This window comes from Nyctibius grandis, chromosome 33 (assembly GCF_013368605.1).
Source record: "Nyctibius grandis isolate bNycGra1 chromosome 33, bNycGra1.pri, whole genome shotgun sequence".
Lineage (NCBI taxonomy): Eukaryota > Metazoa > Chordata > Aves > Nyctibiiformes > Nyctibiidae > Nyctibius > Nyctibius grandis.
Window position 1 is genome coordinate 2,984,175 of NC_090690.1, and position 22,158 is coordinate 3,006,332.

A 22,158-nucleotide genomic window follows, 5' to 3' on the forward strand; every position below is an offset into this window, starting at 1 on the left:
GCGGCATGCTCTGCATAGAAGGCATGACATTTTACTCAAATCTCTAATACAAATGCTTAATCTCCTCCTGGGAAATAAATGAATCATCTACATTTATCAAGCTGGGTGGAAGATCTTTATTTTAATGCACCACAAACTATCTCCGTAGTGCCTTGGATTTTCATAATACTGTCATATATTAAATAATCTTGGGAATACCTTCAAAAAGTAGTTGATTATGCTTATGGATTATCTCCCTCTTACAAATGGAAAAGGTTTAGTTTACTTAGGAAAAGACAGGATTAGTCTGGCCAGACAGTCTAACCTTCTCCCTGTGAGTCTCATTATAATTAGGCAAGAAACAGAATAAATATTGGATAGATTCATTCATAGAAAGAGATAGTTGGGAAACAACTTAAAGGCTCTGCACAGAAGGATGATGAAGTAGGTCTGAGCAACCCAGCAAGCAGAGAGCAGATACATCTCTCATGAGCTATTAGCTGCCTTTTCTTTCTGGCAAGTGGTGACGCTGCGTGGTGCAGGTCCCAGATATGCCTTCAGCTTAGTGCAGCATCTTGAAGACTGATTGCCTTTCCTCTTTGGCTCCGTTGTTGGAAGCAATCACACAGAAATGACTGGTGTCAACAGCCTGTCCTGTTGAGGGTTTTCAGCATTGTCTTGCTTATCCAAACAATATTAAGACAGGAAAGAGGATGAAGGTATCTCTGATTAGGATACAGAGGTAACTACCAAGCATGGATTCAACATGGGGCAGCTGAAATCTTCCTTGAGCGAATCACTGAGTCACTCTGTGCCTCAGTAGCTTTATCTTTAAATGGAGTTCCTAATAAAAACCCATTCAAACATGAGCATTAACAGGCATACCTAGAACTAAGCAACTTCCATTTCAGTAAAGCAATAAGATCTTTTTTAACTGGCTTCAACTGGTGTACGATACTCCAGTCTGTAATTGTTACCTTTCAGAAAATTGAAAAAGTCAGGTAGGGGAATTTTGCAAGTAAGACCAAAGAAGCTTTGTGAAATCCATTTGCTGAGTCTGATGAGTAGAAAAGCAAGAAATATTCCTAGCTTAATCTTTCTTCTCTTCAATGCCATGGAGTTTCAAGACATTAAAGCCTGGAAAAGGAAAATACTCTTTTACACAATGCATAATTTATCCTTGGACTTGGCAGAGCAATATTTAAAAATAATGAGGAGACGTTTATTTGGGTAGTGGGGAGACGTGAAGCATTTGGGATTTGAATAGTTTTACAGAGTACATGAAGCCTTAAAAACATAAGACAGTAAATCTGAATGAACATTAACTGTGGAAACTGGAATACTGAACTTTCTCTGCCCTGTGAGGAAGAGAGATTGGTGATCTGCTTATCCTCAACCTGTGTAAATTAAAAGTCATCTATATGATGCTGGCAGCTCTCAGCTCTTTGCAGCAGAGACTATTTGCTCCACTCAAGATGGAAATCTTGGCTGCTGCCCTTAACAGAAAATACTGAAAAGAGAGGATGGTGGGATGTCATACGTGTCCCTCGAAGAGGATACATCAGCTGACTGGTCAGTGTGGTCCAGTGGATGTGGCTTTGAGGGGTAAATCAGGGCACTCCACTGCGTTCTTACTCCCCATCTGACCACCTTCTGCTCTCTGGTCTGTGCTCCTATGGCATTTCACACAACAGAGTCCTGATCTTAGAGAGATTTTACATGTGATGATAGATGGCAAGCCACTGGGAAATCTCTTTTCTGCTGGTGCTTTTTAGATAGACAGATACATTCAGCCTCTGGCTGCAGCTCTTTTACCAGTGCCAAGTTCACTTTAAATAACAGAAAAATATGGGCTGCTGAAATCTGCACTCCTTTTTTTTTTTTTCCTAGAGCTCCTTCTATGGTTTTTGAGACTTGTCAGTCCAAATGTCCATCAAGATGACAAGTGCCTATGACCCTGCTTGCAACAAGGGAACAGGGCAGTTTTCATGCAGAAATTCTCTGAGTGAGCCAAACAAATCATGTGTTTGTTTTTGCTGGCAAAGGTAAGAGCAGCAGAGGTGTGGCTGGGACCAGGCTTGCCTGATGCTGAGGTCTGAGTGCTTTTCAGAGTCACTGCACAGACAGAGGTCCTTTAGCATCTGTTTGATGACAGAAAAAAAAGGATGAAGATGAGACCAAGACTTCCTTATTCTAAGCTCTGTCTCTCACAGGCAGGAGTACTGGTGCTACAATCCATGCTTATCCACCCAGATATTGCCACCAACACGGTGACTTATTTATCTCCATCTTATAGATTCAGATTATATTACTGCTTCAGAATAGCTCTGGACTGATATGACCAATCCACTTGTGTCAGCCTATGCATATCTCTACAGCAACCCCTTGCCTGACACCATGAAACCTCAATAAATCTAAAATTACCGGAGAGACCCTGTATAAATCTCCCAGCTCCAAAGGAGAGATGGCACATATGACCTTATTGGTTCAAGTTATAAAATAAGTATACAAAAAGCATTGGGCAGCAAGTGTGTGCAGTGAAGGTTTTAAATCTTTGCTAGTCTTGCCCAATTTAACGGATGTTTTTCAAAATATTTCAGAGTTCAGGTTTTGTTCAACTAAACGTCCCACGTATTTGAACCCCCTGAGACTGAAAACCTCAGCCACGAGTCTCATGTGACTTTCTTATGAGATTTCCAGCTTTTCTGCTTCTGGCCTTGGCTTGAAGTACCATGAGAATATTCTTTTCATGGTATTTCAACACTTCTAGTTTCAAATTCTAGACTTTATTGAAAAACCCTAAGAAAAGCTTTAAGGGGTGGGGTGGGTTTCTTATTTAAACTAAAAATGGGATAATGCTATAGATTTGCTCTCTGTGAGTGCATGCTTTTGGAAATAAACAAGGGTTTGGGTCCAGGGATTTGATTTGAATTCTCTAATTTTAACCTGTTTGGGACATTCTGTATCTTTCTTATGCAGCATTCACATGGGAGAACAAATAACTATTTGCTTCAGCTAATCAGCTAAGCCAAATATTTCATTTTCCAAGTATCAGAAGAGGCAGACAGTGCCATTCACTGGCCCACCAAACACAACAAAAGCTAAATGGCCTCAAGTGGCTTCTCAATGTCTTCAGGACCACTGGCAGGCTGAGTTGAGAACTGTCAGTTTGATTTTCCCTATCCCTGCATGCTCATTTGTTTGAAGGCTGGGAGAAGCAACTCCTCAGCTTGATGTATTAGCATCTGAAAACACCTATAAGACATATATCTGAGGCAGCAAGTGCTGCAAGGAAAGTTTACGGCCACACACGGGACCTGAAGTGTTCTTGCTTATTACACCAGAAAAAAGGTGCCAACTTTACCAGCTGTTTTACATCTTTCTTGTTTTCTGACATAGCTCCATCAGGCTGGTGTTGTAGTGAATCTGCCCAAAGACATGACTCTTACTTTTATGGATCTTACTTTTGAATCTGCGAGATCAGCAAGATCTGTAAATGGGGACTTTGTAATAGGTTTCCTAGTTGTACTGATATTACACAATAATTTTAATGCATTGAGAACAGGGCCCAGTGTAGGGGGAAAATTAGCTGGCTCGTTCTGGCTCTGTGAATTGCTTACACAAACCACAGGCTTAGGTCCATCTACTCTCTTCTTTCACTTTGAGCTTGACATTTATGTAGAGTGGCAGTGCTCGATTAGCATCCTGGCCATGTATAGCTGTGAAGTGCGTTTACACTCTGAGGTTGCTTTCTGCTTCCAGGACTGTGCAAAGCAACAGTACTGCAAGAACTCCAATGATAAGATTTTTACTTCTACAAATTATTCTAGCTGCAAATATGTGTTTGCAGGAGGAAAGAAATCTCATTCACGCATAAATAAAAGACACAGAAGACTGAAATTCTCTTGACATTGGGGACTTAATACTGAATGAGAGATGAATAAACAATGATTCCTCATCGATAATATCAAGGTGTTTGTCCTTCCAAGGCCCTGTCCTGTAAGAGCTAACCTTATCTTAAGCCCTTTCCCTTTTCAAGCCAGTAGATATTCAGCATAGGAGCTGACATTGAGACACGAGTAAAGGCTTATGTGTTGTTTCAAGAAGCTGCATTCTTACTTGGCAGGCTCAGGAGGAGTTATGTCAAGTGCTGCTTATTTCTAATATTGTACAGAGAATTCCTCCCACTATTTCTTCCAGATGCTGAACAGCTCATTTATTTATTTATTTGGATTAGCTATATTAAAATATAACATGCTTTCAAAAGCTTTTCTCCCAAATTCCCAAAGGGTGGCCCTTTCTCATGGGGATGTATGTCCTTAAGTCATTTAACATGCTTCACTCCCACTGCCCAGAATGAGGATAAAGTTCCTGACTCCAGGGTGCCCAGGATCTCACAGAAAGCTTAGAGCACTTGGTATTGAAGGAGTCAGAAAAGGAATGTGGTGTGACACTGGGCATGGAGACAGCAAAATGTCTGCAGCTTTTCCAGTGTCTGTGGCACTGATGTGACTAGCAAGCACCTGAGCAAGGAATTAGTGAGTCTTTAAGTAGGTTTCTGCTGGACTCAGAACAAGGAAAACAAATGGATGGGTGAGAGTGACCTCTTTGAGCCTTGTTTGATGATGACTTACCTAGTTTTGAATTTTATTAGACCTGCATCAAAGCACAGAGACCTTCCAAACAAACCTAGGATGCATGCAAATTTTCATTTCGTTTGGAGATCTGGGAGGTTGCTTGTACAAAAAAGAAAAGTTCTGGTTGTTCTCTGAAGCTAGGTGGAGTGCAGCCACTTGGATCAAGTTGCCCTTGGCAATGGAAATCACTGAAATCCACAGCACAAAGGGAAAATTAAAGCGACTCCAAGCAGGGCAAGAGCCAAGAGGGTGGTTTTGCTATGCCCTGTGAGCTGAAGCGACTGCTTTTCCAGACAGGTTGAGGACAAGCAGCCTTTTGGGCTTTACAGAAGACCAAATCCCCACCTGGTACAGCCCAGGAATGAGGACCAGTGAGGCTGCCCAGCTGACGATGCAAATCCAAAGAGCTTCCTGTTCCTTTCAACAAGGTGTGCAGGACCTCACCAAGCCAGGACCTGGACATGAACAACAGAGGCAAGACATGGTAGGAAAACATTCTTGTCCACAGTCCCTTAATGAAAAGTAAGCAGAGATCTGTAAACACTGTCCCAAGACCTGAGCCTCCCAACCTCAGCTCTCCTGGCTGTTGAATCGAGCTTTTTTGGGGGGGCAGAATCAAAAAATGGCTCTAAATGTGGAGTTGTATGAAAGTATCCATGCTGAAATCAGCACAGGGTCCTTGTAGTTTGCTCTTTCTTTCCTATTGCACCTAAATTAGAGCAGTAGGAACTTTGAAACAGGGGAATACAGTGAAAAATAAAGCTTTTAAATGTCAGGCAAATGACTTGCAGAGGCCAGTCTCTTGGAAGACCATAGGGTGCTCACCATCCACTGAAGCCATTCGCTGTCTTTAAGGGGCTTCGTTCAGGCTACCAGCACTCAAAGACATCATGCTTCAAAAGCCTTGGCCCTGTTTTACAGTATGCCATTTGTTTCACCTGGATCCCTTCAACTGTTGTAGCATCTACTCCCACTTCCCAACAAAAAGAGCAACGTCCCATCAGCAGAGCCACGAGTTCGCCAGCCTATGCTGCTGGGCACACTCAGTCCTTTAGACGTCCTCCCCGTTTTCACTGAGGGAGATGGTGTGTATTTTAATGGTTGGAACTTTACAGTTTTCATGGACAAGGTTCCCTGAAGTGCCTGCACAGCAGCATTCCTGGAGGAAACCTTTACTTTTCACTTTGGCAGCAGTACAGTCTTTAGAAACGGCATTTTTTGCAGGCATGCTTTGCACAGCGGAGAATATCTTCCATTCGCAGACCCCATCTGACTTGGAAATCTTATAGAAGGTTTCTCCTGAGCCGACGGGGATACGGACCACACCTTTGCCACTCTCCATGCTTTGGCTAGTGGGATGGTTGAGGTTGAAACTTGGGGACTGCTTCTTTGCTGCTTGCTTCCTTGGGAGGCACTGCGCTCTCAGGACGTTTTGGAACGCTTTCTTAAACTCTTGACTTGAGCACGGATAGATTATGGGGTTGATGCAGCTGTTTAAATATCCAAGCCAAAATGTTATTTTAAAAAGTGTGTCCGGGGGTTTGATTGCAGGAAAGAAAGAACCTAAAATGGAAAATACACAGAGTGTTAAGGCAGAGGCAGTGAGAAATTGCAGGTAACCAAAGAAACTTAAACACTGGAAAAAGTAAATAAGAGTCTGTTCTGTCTTGGAAAACTTATGACTGGCAGCCCAATTCCTGCAGGAACAAGTCTTTCAGAATATAAGGTGTCCTACAATTACATGGATGTTCTATCAGAAATCCATTCAAGACATCTACTTTATTACACCAGCATTGTATTCCCATTTACAGCCAGGGAGGCAAGCAAGAGAACTGGTATCAAGTGGTAGAGGAAAATTGCATCCTTTGGGACTTCTAATTCAAGATTAGTTAGCCAAATAACAGTCGTATCTAGGAGGTCATCAAAAGGGGTGTCAAATGGCAAGAAAATCACACCATTTCAGAAGTCAGTGTAAGTGAAACATAGGATTACTGAGTTGACTGCATTCCAGCTAAAAGTCTTAAAAATGATAAAGTATTGGATACTCATTTTCCCTTGAAACCTTAAGAAAATATAACTTTCCACATTTTTCAGTCTCATGGAATGCATCTAAAACTCAAAAGAGTTAAAAGAAAGGTTCCTTCTTATGTCAATGAACACTGGAGAGGGTCTCCATGGTATCTGTACTGATAGATACTTGCAAAGTTGCCTCCCAGAGATGATTCAAAGAGCAAGAACTTAGATGGCTGCTTAGTGAGGAGAGTACTATGGGACTTTTTATTCTATAGAAGGCAGGATAACATTCAAAAAATTCGAAATCTTTTGATGAAGCTTGTTCAGCATATCAGTGACAGAGCCATAAATTGTGCCTTCATTAGTCCTCACTGTCTTGGCATGACAACAGTCAACTACAAGTGACCATGTGAATTGAAAATTAAATAGCATTACTAATATACTTTTTAAAAAAATAGATGATGATATATGATAACATAGGTTTTAATTATGAGTTATCTGCTGATATAAAATCTTGGGAACATTTTTCCTAATGCAAAACCTTTGGGTTTTTTTGTTTAACTACAACTTGAGCTCCTTATTTCTTGTATAAGCAAGTTTTTAACTTTAACTGATTTGAATAGGATGTCAGTAAATGCTTAAGAGATTTACTCATGGGCAGATGTTATTATAAAGCTACAGAGACGTATTTAAGATATCAAAGAGTCGACACTGTTTCTTACGCAGAATTGTTTAGAAATTTGTTGCTTTTCTTGTATGACACTGGAAAGTGGCCATTGTAACAAGATCCTGTAATTCTCTTGTTTGGTACTTCTCTTTGCTTAGAAATAGAAACAATATTGTGTGAATATGACTGAGCCAAAAAACTAAACTCTGTATGATGCTGGGGTGGGAATAAGTGATAACAGCACTTGTAAGACCAATTTTGCAAAATGAAAGTAGAACCAGAGCCAAAGAAAAATATTTGCCTTATGTTGTCAAGGGGAAAGGCTGTTTCTTGCCTCCTTTAAAAGAAAGGTAAAAAAAAAAAAAGAAGTGGTTCTATCATACCAGTGTCAGTAATTAGTTTGAGCACAGGAGGAAAAATTTCCCAGAAAACATAGTTGGCTTGTTCTGGACTTTATAGTCAAGTTTATAATAAACAGAACTTTTAGCACTGACGAATGCTTGTCTGCCAGCTTCCCCCTGGAAAAAATCCTAAGTGTGTGCATGTTGAAAGAAATACTGTGGAAGATTTAGGCATCGATACATCTGTCATCCTCTGCAGTTTAACTACGTCCGTAAGCAGCTCCTGAGCTTTACAGGGATCGATCTGGTCCTTGGACCTCCCCTGAGTTAGGAAAAGCTAATAATGCAATCAGAGGGTGTTCTAATTTAATTCTGAGAGCTACCGAACTTCGGTTTGAATCTTTTTCTTCCCATCTTTGTCAAACAAACCTACAGCAAGCGCAGCAAATGCTTTCAAGCAGCAAAAGCCAGAGAGGAATTCTCGGGGTGTTTTTTGCCTGTGTGAGAATGTATCAGAATATTGCTTGAACCAGAGGTACAAATAGTGCAGCGTGATTAATGACTTGCTCATTCTGCTGGACACCGCTGTGAAATGCACAGTGATGTCCTCATGCCGTGGCACCAGCTCCTACCCTCTGCGTGGAGCTGGTGGGCCCAGAGGACATGAAGACACAGGAGGTGTGGCAGGGTGAGAAGCCCTCCAGTTATCCCTGACCTGGGAGAGGTCCCCTAAGACTTGGGCCATCTGGCATGTGGTGGAGCAGCAGAGAAGTGCGACGGAGCCAGAATACCCAAAGGCAGCGCAGAACATGCCACGGGAGCTCGCTCCTTGTGTTGGAGCAGCTCAACCTCTGATTCCAACCCCAGCCACAACCTGGGCATCAAGCACAAGCCTCGCTGCCTCCGTGATAGCTTCTGCGTTGCTCCAAGCTAGCTAGGTAGGGCAGTTTCACTATTCGTTTCAATATCAACTGGTTTTTAAGACCAAAAATGTTGTGCTAAAGAAAGCAAACGCTGTTTTGCAGTTAAGCATGAGTGAGCGGGCGTTTCCGTGACCTAGAATTTTTCTCAGCAAATTAATGCTGCTTGCCTTTAGTGAAAAACAACTAAATTAAGTTCTCAAAGAACCTTCTGGCTGAAGTCATTGGCAGATGAAAAATAACTAAAGGCTCCTAAATGCCCACATCATGCTCAATTTTTTCTTTATTTCCTCATTTAATTGCAGCATATCTATGCTTTCCCATTTTGTGTTAAGACAAAAGGTGAAACAAATCTCGGTTTAGGGAATCAGCTGTGTGAGGCCGAGTGTAAAAATGGGTAAACAATAACAATTCCTGTTTGCTGCAACTCCTGGCTCGCTCTAAATGGAATGCTAGTGCCTTGCCAAAGTCTGTTAAAAATAGAAAATAGCCAGTGTCAGAGTCTGTCTCCTGCTCTTTTTTGGGGGCGGGGATCTGCATGCTAATTTATTAATGTAACCTTGTTTGGTTCATCAGTGTAGAGACTTGTTGCTTTGGAACAACACACAGTGAAAAGAAAACAAAGCAGCTTTAACAGCAGACAAACTTTGCTGTCTGTAAACCCCATCACACGCTGTCTTTAACACTTTCTTTCCACCGGTGGATACAACTTGGGCTTTAGGACAGTAGCTTTGCTCTGCTGTGTGTTTTCTTGTGCCAGTCAGTGATGTTTCGTTAGTTCAGACCAGCTAAAGCTCTGTCTCCAGGCTTCATTATAACTGTCTGTGGTCCTGTGAATGAAACACTACAAATGTCAATAGGAAGAAAATTGTCAGTAGCATCTTGAAAGGGCTGAGGCTGGAATTCATAGTCAATAGACCCAATATGTAACAGAGCTAGATGTAAAATCAAAGCAGAAATAATTTGGACCCTATTCTTACTTATGCCAACAGCTTATCAACTTCCAGAGCAATATAAATCAAGATCAGCCCATCTAAACCTTGAGCCACTGAATTATTGTGTAGGGTGCAAAAAAATATTTCACTTCCTGCATCAGCCAGGACTGAGAAAACAGAATTATTCTAGCACCTAATTCTCCAGAGCAACCTTTTCCAATTCTCTCACTCCGGGCTAGGTGTAATCATAGATTAATAAAGTGCTGCCATCCAGGTATCCTCTAATGGAGCTGGAGAGCAAGCAGCAGTTGAGAAGTAAAAAGTTTTCTTTCTTAAAACTACTTCTGTATCCTATTTGCAGGCCTTAATGTGCCTCTTCCCCGGTACACTGTCAGGAATAAAATGGTAAATAGTGGCAAAACTGATTACAGTTTAGAGGCTTCATCTTCATTGTCTCCCTGCAGTGGTGCTGGAAGAAGGGTAAAGAAAACTTCAACGGATCTTTTAAAGCCTTTGAATGGTAGATTGACTAGATGATGCTTGAATTCCTGCTTTGTTTTCAAAAGGTTCAGGGCTCTCAAGTGTCAGTAGCACAATTCAATTGCTTGTTATATGAAAATTGAATAAAATAAAATGTACTATTAGCCTCCTGAGCTCCTTTGCCATTAAGTATTTCATCACTCACCCCTGAAAATGTCAGGATTGCATTCCTTTCCCTCATCATGTATTTTCCTGTTTGTCAACTCAAAGTTTCTTCAGATATGAGAGAGAAGTTTTCCATGTACCTCCTGGTGAGTAAGTGCCAATTCAGGCACAAAGATGTAATTTGACTTTGTCATTTGTCAGGAGTTACAGAGCTGCTTGATTACAGGTTGTTTAAAAGCCAGCAGCGATGTCGAGCGTTGTTTCGCTGATGGACAGCACACAGGGATTTAGAAGCTGCCAGACTACAGAAACTTGGGTTGTTTACTCTGTATCATCTCCATTAGCACCATGGGAATAAGATCCCATACATTTTTCTGACCCATGGACCCACAGTGGTGTTAAAATCCATCACTGCTACTAAATCTTGCACCTCTGTTTAGGTTTACTACTTTTTTTTTCCCTTTTTATGTTTTTTGGCACAAATCTGGTGACTGAGAGCACAGGCAAAGGCAGGCAGGGGTGTACGGCTACATCAGTGTGTGGGTGAGATCAGGCCTGTACCCACACGTGATGAGGGATCAGCAATAACCCACAAAGCAGCCGTGCCCGTGTACTCAGAGCTTGCAATGAGTACACATTTTAAACCCTGCACAGAAGTCAAATAATAATCCTAGCACCTCTTGCCTCTGACGTATAGGAAATACGCCTCTGGAGTCACAGCGCACTGGAAACGGGGATGGTGGTCTGGTTTAGAGGGAGGCAAAGCTTCAGACTAGGTCCTGGGATCTGCCCTAAAGGGGTCAAGCTAAAGGGCAGCAGCTATTCCAGAGCAATTGCCCTAAAGACCCAGAGGATGAAGCACAGCGGAGCACTGATGTCCCCACGTAGATCAGCTCTGTACCAGGGGTACCCTCGATCTCTTGTGAGACAGTCTGCTCTACAAACATTGATAAATGAGTTACATCTTGCGTTCCCAAGCTCAATGTTAGCACTGAACTTTATTCCATAAGACTGGCATCCTGTACTGCATCTCAGGTCAAACACAAACCACTCTCTGGAAACTGTATTTTTATACATATATATATATATATAAAAATAACATATATGCTCTCCCAGCACGTCTCACCCTGCTGCTCCCTTATGGAAAGTATTTTCTGTGGGAACAAAAAATGGGATCAAAGAACCCTTGAACAGTAGGAAATGCTTCTGGGTTTTGTACAATCAAATTAACGTAATGAATGCAGAACAGCGGATCACAGAGGTGAGGAAGGGTAAAAGCCTGCATCTGGCGAGTCTTGCGTGTTTACAGCTGTGCCTGTCCCAGGGCCTGGAATATTGTGGCTGATTCAGGGGGGAAATGAGAGTGACTTTGTGCCGAGATATCCCTGACCCATAATAAACAGATATAGAAGGAGGAGCGAGAGTTTGTTTCTCTTCACAGGGGCCTGAATTCAGATCTCTGGGGCACGAGGAGGGTGCAGACACAGGTGAGAGGTGGAAAGGACAGGCAAGAGGAATGGGTCAGTCTGGGAACGGTGCTCTGATCAGCTGGATTTTTTTCAGCCCTAATTTATGCTCTATTTCATATTGTACCCACTTACGATGGATGATATTTCTGGCAAAGAGCAAACATCTCAGCAAGCAACTATTTCCAGATTCGCTGTGTGCAGTTGCAGATTTAGAAAGCTGATAAAAAGCCATGGGAAGGTAAACTGAGGTTTTGTTACCCATGTAAACCCAAATAATCACATTGTTTTACAAATCAATTTTATTGTTGCTGAAATTCCAGCTCCCATGCTGTTACTGCAGTGGAGTCATTCTGGATCTCATTGCTCACATTTTTAAGATATTTGATATTCATCCCGAAGCCCTCGCTCTCGGAGTTATGCACTTACAATAAAATGTTAACTTTCCTTAAAAAATTTTAAAAACCCCAAGTGAGTGGTTCAGGGAATAGTGAAAAGATGAGTCTATCTCAGCCTGTCTCACGAGTTTGTCACTCTGTGGCTGTCGGTTGTGATTTTTGGAATCCTTGGGGTTAGCAACGCTGGAATTACCTTCTTCAGCGAATGCTGAGTATCTATCCCTTATGTATCCAAATTGAAGACAAATCCTGACATTTGCTGGGTGGGGTGGGAGAATCACTCATCACCTTTCAATCACTAAAAAATTCTAAATTGCACCATGACATTTGAGAAAAATTACATTTTTGGTTCGTTTACTCCAGGGACTTGAAAGTGGTGACTACACAAAGCAGGAACGTTTTGAAGATAAGGACAAGCCTTCTCTGACAGGTAGTGCACGCAGGAGAGCCATAGATGTGAATCACAAAACACAGCACAACTGACTCCACTTTCTCTCTCTTGTTTTCAGTGTAAATGGCTATTAATATTGGCAGTTCCTGCTCCTGCCTTGCTGTGTTATGAGTCAGTGGGACACAACGTTTCAGGACTTGGTAACGGTGGAGAAATGTTGGCGACAGGGATGTCAGTGGGATCTTTGCCATTGGCTTCAGTGTAGCTGAGTTATCAACCCAGACCAACAAAGCCTTTCCAGACTGTGTTTATGAACAATGCCCCTTGTGATTAGTAAAAAAAAAAAAAAGTCCACAAAACCCACCTCAGTTCTGCTTCCCAGGAAAACTTTTGCTTTCTCTTCCTTATTTTCCTTGCCAGTAAACTTATTTACTCTCCCAACATGTAAACACCTTCTCTTTAACACTGTCTTCACAGGATAAGACAATATTGCCCATTACTTCAGTATCATGAATCAAAATTATCTCGATTCTACAGGAAATTGGTGACTTTCTGGCAGGAGAACACACTGAATCGAGACTCGGATGATCTTGACAAGAGCAAGAGGCCATAAAGCTACACCTGATATGTTTTTCACTGGTATCAAAAATTGGATGGGCCCTTGAAGCACAGCCTTTGGGAAATACTGCACCCTAATAGGCAAAATGGAAGCTTGGTGTTGTCCCTATTGCAACACAGAGGAGGACAAGTCAATCGTGCCTCAGCAGCGTGATTAAGGTAAATGAATTCCTGTATCTGAGCGCATACAAACAGCTGCAGCATTTTCCTGATGTCTGGCCACCTCTGACTTCCAAAAGTAAGTTTCCCATTTGCAGCTGAGTGGACTGGGTATGAACTCATGCCTCTGGAGCCCAAGCAAGGTGCCATAGCTAAATCAGACACCTTATGAAACCATATAACAAGAGATGATACATACAACAAATGCAAACCTCACAGGAAAACACAGGGATAAATCCACCAACCTCCAGATGTGGGTGCATGTTCCTACTCCTCACCTTGTGACCTCCTGAGATAGTACATCAATGGCAGAGATAGGAAAATGCTTTTTTTTTTTTCTAGTTTACCTCTAGTGAAAGTAGAGAGTCATTCTCTTTGATTCTGTTTAAAAAACAACCACAAAACAGTAATTAGAAACCAGCTGCAGACAGGCACGGAGACAGGATTAGAGGATTCCCTTGACAGTGTTTGTGTCAGTTCACAGACTAATTTACTACTCTACTACAAATATAAATACCCTCCAGCGTATCCTCTTTTCTGCTCTCTCCATCATGAGAATGATTGACAAATGCTAAAAGCCTTCCTCTCCCTTGACCACTTTAGTAGTCTGAATTTTTTCCCCTGTGACAACCTGGCTCAGACTTTCCTTTTTTACTTCTTTCTGCTTCTGAAAGCAACATCTACAACCAGACAGATTTAAGAACTGAATTTCCAGACTCTTCTAGATATTTCTTTCTATATCTGTCTCTATCCCTTTTTAGCGATTGCAAGAGGAAGATGAAAAACAGAAATGGAAGAAACATGCTTTGTGGCAGGTTGTTACTGCAAAGTGCCAGGGCCCAACAAGCCTTAATTACCCAGATGAGCCTCATCTATGGCCTCTATCCACAAACCCTCTGCCCATTGGCCCAGGAGCTGCATATAAGCTCAGGCTCCCCTCTTTAACCCTCTTTGAGGGATGTAGGCAAGCTCAGGCTTGTTCTTTCCTGGCTCTGTTTTGTTGGTTTGTGTTTGTCTTTGGTGATTACTGGACTGCCAGCTGAACCTGTTGTAGATGCCACCTCTGCTGAGGTACGGTGAGGGCACGCTTTTGGGGAGGGCATGGCTCTTGCCTGTGCTATTGTCAACCTCTGTTCCTGGTTTGTCCTTCCTCATGGAGCAGCCTTGCTCTTGCTGCTCCTTGACATTCAAATTCCTCTAGGAGCCTATAACCTGTTCTCAGGTTCCTAGTTCAGCTTCAAGTAGTCCCTATTTGCTGGTGCCTAAGAGAATATGGTTGTTCCAATTTGAAAAGCAACATTGCTTACTTTAGGGTGTTTGTTTTGCCCCAAGATCTTAAAGAACTTTGGCAACAAGTCAAAGAAGATCTTGAAAAGATTTGGGAAGAGAAGTAGGGCTTCACTTTATAGTTTACTCGGAAAAAAGAAACTTAGTGATAAGAAGGCTTTGGCTAATGTAGAAAACAAAAATGCAGCTCTATCACCTGCTAGTCCTCCTGGCTAGAGCACAGACCTTTATTCCTTCAGTAAAGCAGTGCATTCTTGCTCAGGTGAAGGAGTGCATGGAGCATAAGCCCCTGTTCATGACACCTGGTTTGCACTCCCCCTAGCTATTTGAATGGATTGCTTTAGTGCAGCTATGTTTTGAGAAAGGAGCCAAGCACGGGGTAACCAAAGTGTGAAGGTCAGCACTAAAAAGCTTTTAATGCTGTTCTCACCATGTGAATTAACATGAGGAGATGTTAAACGGGGAAGCTCAGGTCACTCATAAGGGGCTAGCAGCTGGGAATAGGGTGATTAAGTGTTGCAGAAGAGAAATAAGAGATAAAGAAAATAATGCATCAGGTGTAGAAGATATGTGAGAGCAATAGCCCTAAAGTGGACAGGGAAATGTTCTTTCCAGCTAACTTCTCTGAAGAGCTGAATAATAGACTACCTGGATGGGGTAGGATGCTCTTGTAGTCTGCTTGGAGCAAATGTCAGCCTGTACTAAAAAAGTGGCAGCTAGTGAAAGTATTTAGAGCTCCTAAACAGGGAAGTAACTTATTCATAAGACTAACTTTTCCTTCTCTTGAATACATCCTTTGTATTCTTGTCCTTATAGAAAGGTGGATGCCTAGAGTAGAATTAGGAGAGGCTGGTGGACATATCTGAAAACCTTTTGCTTGGGAAGCAATTGCAAAGAGCTGTACATGGACATCATTCTTTCTTTACAGCCTAATACTAGGGCTAAAGTGTTGGACGTGATTGCTCTTAGGCAATGACATTTATAGGAAGAATCTGTGTAGAATTCCGCTGACAAAGTTAATTCAGCAGTAGGTTTACAGCTTTCTTTTGGGTAATAACAATTCAAAGGAAGATTTGCAGAGTAAAAAGCACTTCACACCATCAGACTTCCACTGCTGCAGAGCAGAGGCATAATTTGAGCTCGCTAAGAATAGATGTCTTACATAGAGGCTAATGGACATAGACAAAGGGCCTCACAGTTCTTGCTGGCTCTTAGATTAAACTCCTATTTAGGTGCTGATTGCTACCTCTTATCCTGCATTTTGGTCAGTCTAAACCTTCCCTAAACTATCATAGAAAAGGACCTCTCATTGTACTACGTGTCTAGAAAGGAACTGAGATTTAATTAGGGGAATGCAAAGACTGTAGATCCAGTTGGGACACACTTGAACTTTGACTTGGAATGTTTTATTTGTGAAGAGATGTTGAGTTCAAAGAAATTTTTACAGGAAAAAAGGAATAGGAGCAGATCCACTGGTCACCTCTAAAGAGGAAGAGCATGCAGAAATGAAAACCTGACTTCTTCCAGAGGAAATAATCTGTTTTGACACACTTTTATTTTATGGAAGTTTTGTGAAGTGTGGGTTTGCACTGATGCATGCAGAGAAAAAACAAATTGTAACCTCAGTTCTTTTCGTGCAACAGGATTATTGTTCCCTGGCTTACTCCACAAACATCAAAGCCAAGTGCGAAGAAGGTGTATGGACTACTGGACTGAAAGCCTTTGCACAAACCCTTTGCCTGGAATGAAAGTAATGAATCTAAGAAGGTAAGACAGACATTACTTACACAGATGGCAACTGACAACATTACACACTGATTTCAATTAAGATATTGTCTTATGACAGGGATACTCAAACTGTTTCTCCAGTTATTTGCAGCCACATCTACTGATATGGATATCCTGCCTTTATCCCCCTCTTGATATCCTTCTATCACTCTTGCCCTTCCCTTGCCTGTACCCCAAAAGTTTCTACCCCCATTTGTTATACACTTTAACAAGCCTGAAGTGTCTTGTTTTACATTGGTCTTGGCTGGTAGACTTGATGTTAATAGATGTGAGGGTCTTGAAGATACTGTAGATAACAGTAAAACAAAGTTAGGTTTTGGGAACTTCTGCTGTATAGAGTGGCAAGCACCTGCCAGTTGTCTGAAGTGGTTTGTGGGGCATAATTTTAGAATGTCTGTCTCATGGGCAACCTTCATGGAGGGTCTGCTTCTAAAAGGCTATGACTCTGACAAATGACTGAAGTGACCTGCAGCAGCTGATGCGACCATTTATAGGGCTGTCCCATGGCCACAAAGCTGCAGAGCTGGTCTTGTGCACAACAAAGTTCTTGTTGCCCAGCCAGCTGTGCTGTGAACTCCACAACTGCCATTGGGTTTGACAACAGTGCTCTGTCTAGCTGAAAAGTCTGACCTCTGCACTAACCTGCGTGATCCGGGACGGATCAGTTCTCCTCCCTATGCCTGCCTTCATCTCTCTGCAGAATAGATCTGAAAGTGATTACTGTCTTTTGGAAAGTGTTCTGCATGGTGCAGGTGTAGAGCGCCATGTGTAATCATCTCTGGGTGAGTCTCTGGCTCTGGGTGGGACAGTCTGCCTCAAGAGCTTTCCTTGGCTTTTCTGAAGATGTGGGTTTTTTTGCACCACTTGTCTGTTTAATAGGTTTTTTTGTCTTTAAACAAATTAGCAAATAAGTTTTGAAAGACTTATTATATGCTTTAAAAATAACATCGTAACCCCACAAAGACAGAGAAACTAACCTCAAGAAAGTTTCCTTATAAGGGATTAAAGAAAGATGCAAAGCCACTCTTGAATCCAGAAAATTTCTTAAATCCAAAGCAAATTAATTAGCAGCTCTGTGTGGGCAACCACATTTGCAGATGAAAAGAAGTGTGTTTAATGCGTTCTTGCAAACCCTTTTTGGGTATGTTTCAGACATCTTGGCAACCAGCATTCCAACGTGCTGACATCCTGGTCAGCACCAGCCAGGCCTTTCAGGGCTCCTCCTTAGGAAACATCTACATCTCTTACTCCAGCGCTTCCCAGTATTGGCCAACAGAAAAGATTCTGTATTTTTGGATTTTTCACATGGCAACGTTAGCGAAACGTTTTCATGAAACAACCTGGTAATCTTGGTAAATCCGGTAGAGGTTAATTGAAAAAGAACAGCTTTTTGTAAGGTTTTTAAAAAAAAAAATAAAAAGAAAATCCCTAATCTTTCTTTTCATGTTTAGGTAACGCTGGTTTTTCTTTTCCTTAATTGTACACATTATTACTAAAACTTCCACACAACCTTATGTTATTTTTCCTGTACAGCATAAGCCCTTTCCATAGGAAAAGCCACTGAAATTGAGCAAGTCACAGATTTAAGGTTCCACATTTCAAAAACTAATATTTAGTACAGCTGTTGCAGAGCAAACTTCAGTGTGGTGTGCCACATAGATCACACTCAATGTAGGTACGGAATTAGTATTCTGCTTTTAAATCCTGAAATCGCATCAAAGGTGACTGAGCAAAGTTTAATTAAAATTCTAATTACTTCTTTACATTTCAGTGATAGCAAAGCAGAACAAATCCCTGACTTTCTTCCCTTTCAGAATTACAACTGATGAATAAATATTCATATTCAGCATGATGATTGAAGCCAGTGTTTGGCCAGTGGGCTCAGTGGGTTTCCACAATAGATGCAAGCCAGAGAAGTATAAAATTAGCTTGAAGGATCCTCACTGCTGTCTTCTGACTGGTCATATGATAAATTAAAAAATACATTCATTTCATCTGGAGTATGGTATCTCATAGTGTGAACTTCCTGATAGGAAGCTGATTTTTTTCCTTATAGTGGGAATTATTAGGTGCTGAGCATGCCAGGAGATCTGGCCCCAAGTCTGTGAACAGCTACTTTGACGCTGAATACATTTATATCTTGACCTTTTACATATTTATATCACCTTAAGAACTGGCTGCAAACTTAGATATAAACACACACACACCCCAAAGATATCGTTCCTATAGCAGAGTTGGTCAGAAATAACAGTCCTAGTTCTGAAAGAGTATTTGCTGTATGAAAGGAGTACTAAATCCTTTCCATTATTTTCAGAATTTTATGCTTCTCTTTGGACCAGAGATGTTTTGTTTCATTTCAGACATTCATTTTCTACGTTCGCTGCTTTGCGATGGTGAATGTTCTGATTTTGACAGCTTTCCAATAGAAAATTATTCCCTCAGAGCTTTTCTGATCAGCATTATTGCACACAGGCACAAACACATCCCTCCCTCCAGGCAAGGTGCTGTAAAAGGTAGAGGGTTTTGCTTTACTTACCAAGAGGCATTACTACAAAAAAAGGAAGCCAGCAGAGAACGAAGCATCCGACAACTATTCCCAGGGTCTTGGCAGCTTTCTTTTGCCTGGAGAACTTGAGGAGGCGCACTGAGAAATGGTGCTTGCTCTTGGGGTTGGATGCTGATCCGCTGGCTTCAGGAGCATTTTTACGATGGATCCGTAGGGTGACTTCTTCGGAACGAGATCTCTCTGTCTTCAGACCAGAAGTCAGACCTTTGTTTTCCCTTTTGGCCACTACATACACTCGGCAATACATCACCAAGATAATAGTCAGGGGGAGGTAGAAGGAGCCTAGAGCAGAGAACAACACGTAGCCAGGCTCCTCAGTGATTTGACAGATGGTCTCATCTTCTGGTGCTGGTTCTTTCCAGCCAAAGAGAGGTCCAATCGATATCACCAGAGACAATGCCCAAACGCACAGTAATGCTAGGAGACCTCTCTTCTCTGTCACTATACTTGGGTATCTCAGTGGGTAGCTCACCCCGATGTATCTGTCTATCGAGATGATACAGAGGCTCATAATGGAAGCAGTGCAGCAAAGGACATCAACAGCTGCCCAGATGTTGCAGAAGATTCTCCCAAAGGCCCAGTAGCCCAAAATCTCCATGGTAGCTGAGAAGGGCAGGACAGTGGAAGTCAAGAGGAGGTCAGCTACAGCCAGGTTAATTATATAATAGTGGGTAACACTCTGAAGATGTCTGTGGCAGGCTACAGAGAGGATAACCAGAATGTTACCCAAAACCCCAAAAACTATCAGCCCCCCTAGAATAACACCTAGTAAAATGGCCTTTGAAATGTTCACAGGCTCCACAGAGTGGGTGCAGTTGGAGCAGTCAGAGGAATTTCCAGGGATGAAAGCCATGGTGCGGGGCTGATTGTGTTCATGCAAGGCTGTGGTACTTCACTCCCTTTTCAGGTAGAAAGAGTGATGAGATCAGTTCTTGGAAGGTCCTACAGGCAACATTTGCCTGGCTTTGCTGGGGAAGAGAGTTTTTAAGACCATCTTAGAAGTGCAGCACCAGGAACAATGAGAAGGATCCAGAAACATGTTAGAAAATCTACTTTTCTCACTAAGTTTTTTACCGTTATAGCACAGTTAATAGCCACCATTTCCAAGTCAAATTTAACTCCTTTTGCATATTTCTTGGGGTGCAGAAGTGAGGCTACACAAAACAGAGGCTATTTATCCTACTTCCCAGGACTACATGATGAGAAATATTGGAACTGCAGGTTAAAATCATTTCTGCCTTTTGGGGAAGATTCAGTATTTAAGTAACATAAATATTCCAAAGGGTCTCAAATTGAGGTTTCTCCTAAGAGGAAATCACTGATGCTTTTAATTACCTTGTGTTAGTCCTGATTCTGCCTTACAACTGGCTTAGAAGAAGCCTGACTAGTTGGAGGCTGCTGCTGTGTCTCCTCAGCAATGTCATTTGAGATACCTGCCACTACCCATCTTCAGGGTCTGAAGTGTCAATCAAAGATTCTCCACGCTGTAGAGTAGTTGTTACTCGAGCTCCTGGTCTGTGAATTAAGGTGTGTTTACATCAGCTTCTGGCTTGGTCTGAAGGGGAGAGTGAAGTTTGCCGAGTCAATGATGCACGCTGTTGTGCTCTTTGGAGATCATCACCGCCCTGAAGGAGATAAAGACACAAACAATATGATTCCCGGAAGCAATGTTCACTTACTGCTGTGGTTCCCATATAAGAATAGAGAGGGAGGCTATTTTAGGGAGCCTTCCTCAGGCTGGCTCCAGCCAGTGGAACCAACCTTTTTCAGCCCAGTATTGTTTAACAACAACTAAGAGACCAACGTGGATTTTGTTGCCTGAGTTTTCTCACCACATTCTCAGTAGCAGTCCATTCTCCTTTAGGGAAAGTGATCAATCCTAATTATCGGTTCACCTGCAGACTAGTTCTAGGAGAGATAGAAACCTGTTGGACACAAATTAGGACTACAAACTGTGAAGTAGATTTATAAGTCCAGAAATTTAGTCTAAGATTTCTTTATTAAGTGACTCCTTTACCCACTGAACTGCTCGTTAGTGCAGCTAAACTGCCCATTTTAGAAATCTATAGGGAAAAGCAATTCCTGCCAAGCAGAAGATGTTGCAAGGAACAAGTTTCCTACTGAGTGACACAACGTTTCAGAGTGTCTGGAAGCCAAGCTCAGCCTTAGCTGACTAAATATGGAGAAAAGGTACATCAGATGGAAAAGTGAGGATAAGCCTGGGAACTGAGACACGGGGGACACGACGGTGAAAGCTACAAGTGTGGGCTCAAAAGCCTTTCCCAACACCTAGATGTGGATACGGTGTTCCCATCCAAAATATCAATCAGACATGTGAAAAACCACCACTAAGACTACTCCTGTTACAGCTGAGATAAGGCAAGACTCTGTAAGTGTCCTAATATTACGTCTCTCCGATGAGTCCCTCAGATCGCACTTTACGCAAACACTGAGCAGCAACAACTGTCACAGCTGAGTCTCAAAACTGAGTTTTCCTGCAGGCAAAGATGTTTAAAACTCCTCTTACTCTGAACCCCCCAAATTCCCGGTTGACAAGCAGGGAGGACGGGGGAGGGAGTGCACTGTGGGAATTTGTCTTCTGTGCACTGAAAAGAAATTGGATCTTTATATTTTCTTTCCTGATAGAGGGAACAAGTTGAAGAATAATTCCAAGACAGAAAAGGACAGATTTTACGAAGCACATCAATGAAAAGTGACTGGCATCAAGCATCTCTAACCATTATAACTGTGGCCATTAGCGGGTTGATGGCAGACTAGAAAATTAAGAAATGATCAAACTTGATTTTTAAGTACATGAAGCAGAACTTCCCAGTAAGTCCAGGAAATGCAGCAGAAAGGACTGACAGATATTCATGCTCAAAGCCAACCAGATAATACTCAGCCTGTGGAGAGAGATGGTTTGGGGAAGAGCATACCCTAGACCGTCGTGCCTGCCCCAATCCCCACTCACCTCTTTAGTCTCTAGAAGGCAGCACAGCTTCTCTGAGCATCTGGAAAGGAGATTCACAGCACAACACAGCAGGCTCCTCTCTTCATGCAGGGATGGGACTCTGTGCCTGAAAATCCATTGCTTCTCTCCCTTTATTTCCCCACTAGTACTTTGACAGCTCACAGTTGCACTGATTCCCTGCCTCCTAATGCTTGGGAGGGGCTGGACTCCAGCATCCCTCAAGGCACCCTCCCCAGTTGCAGTGCTCAGCTCCACACTGTCAAGGAGCAGCAGGAACTTTACTGCTCTGCTGATGTAGCAGGCAGTATCCTTGCCATTACCGTAATCCCCTGCCAGTCCCGTATTGCTCAGAAAGGAAGAGCACCTCATCTGATGAC

At 42.2% G+C, this 22,158-nt stretch overlaps 1 protein-coding gene across 1 annotated transcript; it reads right to left on the minus strand.

Moving 5' to 3' along the window:
* Positions 1-3,732: 3,732 nt before the first annotated feature.
* On the minus strand, positions 3,733-20,047 carry ADRA1A (adrenoceptor alpha 1A). Its single transcript, XM_068421393.1, has 2 exons — positions 18,781-20,047; positions 3,733-6,179 (listed from the first exon to the last, which is right to left on the minus strand). The coding sequence occupies exons 1-2, from the start codon at positions 19,661-19,663 to the stop codon at positions 5,668-5,670; spliced, it is 1,395 nt and encodes a 464-aa protein (XP_068277494.1). The 5' UTR covers positions 19,664-20,047; the 3' UTR covers positions 3,733-5,667.
* Between the last annotated feature and the right edge of the window lie 2,111 nt (positions 20,048-22,158).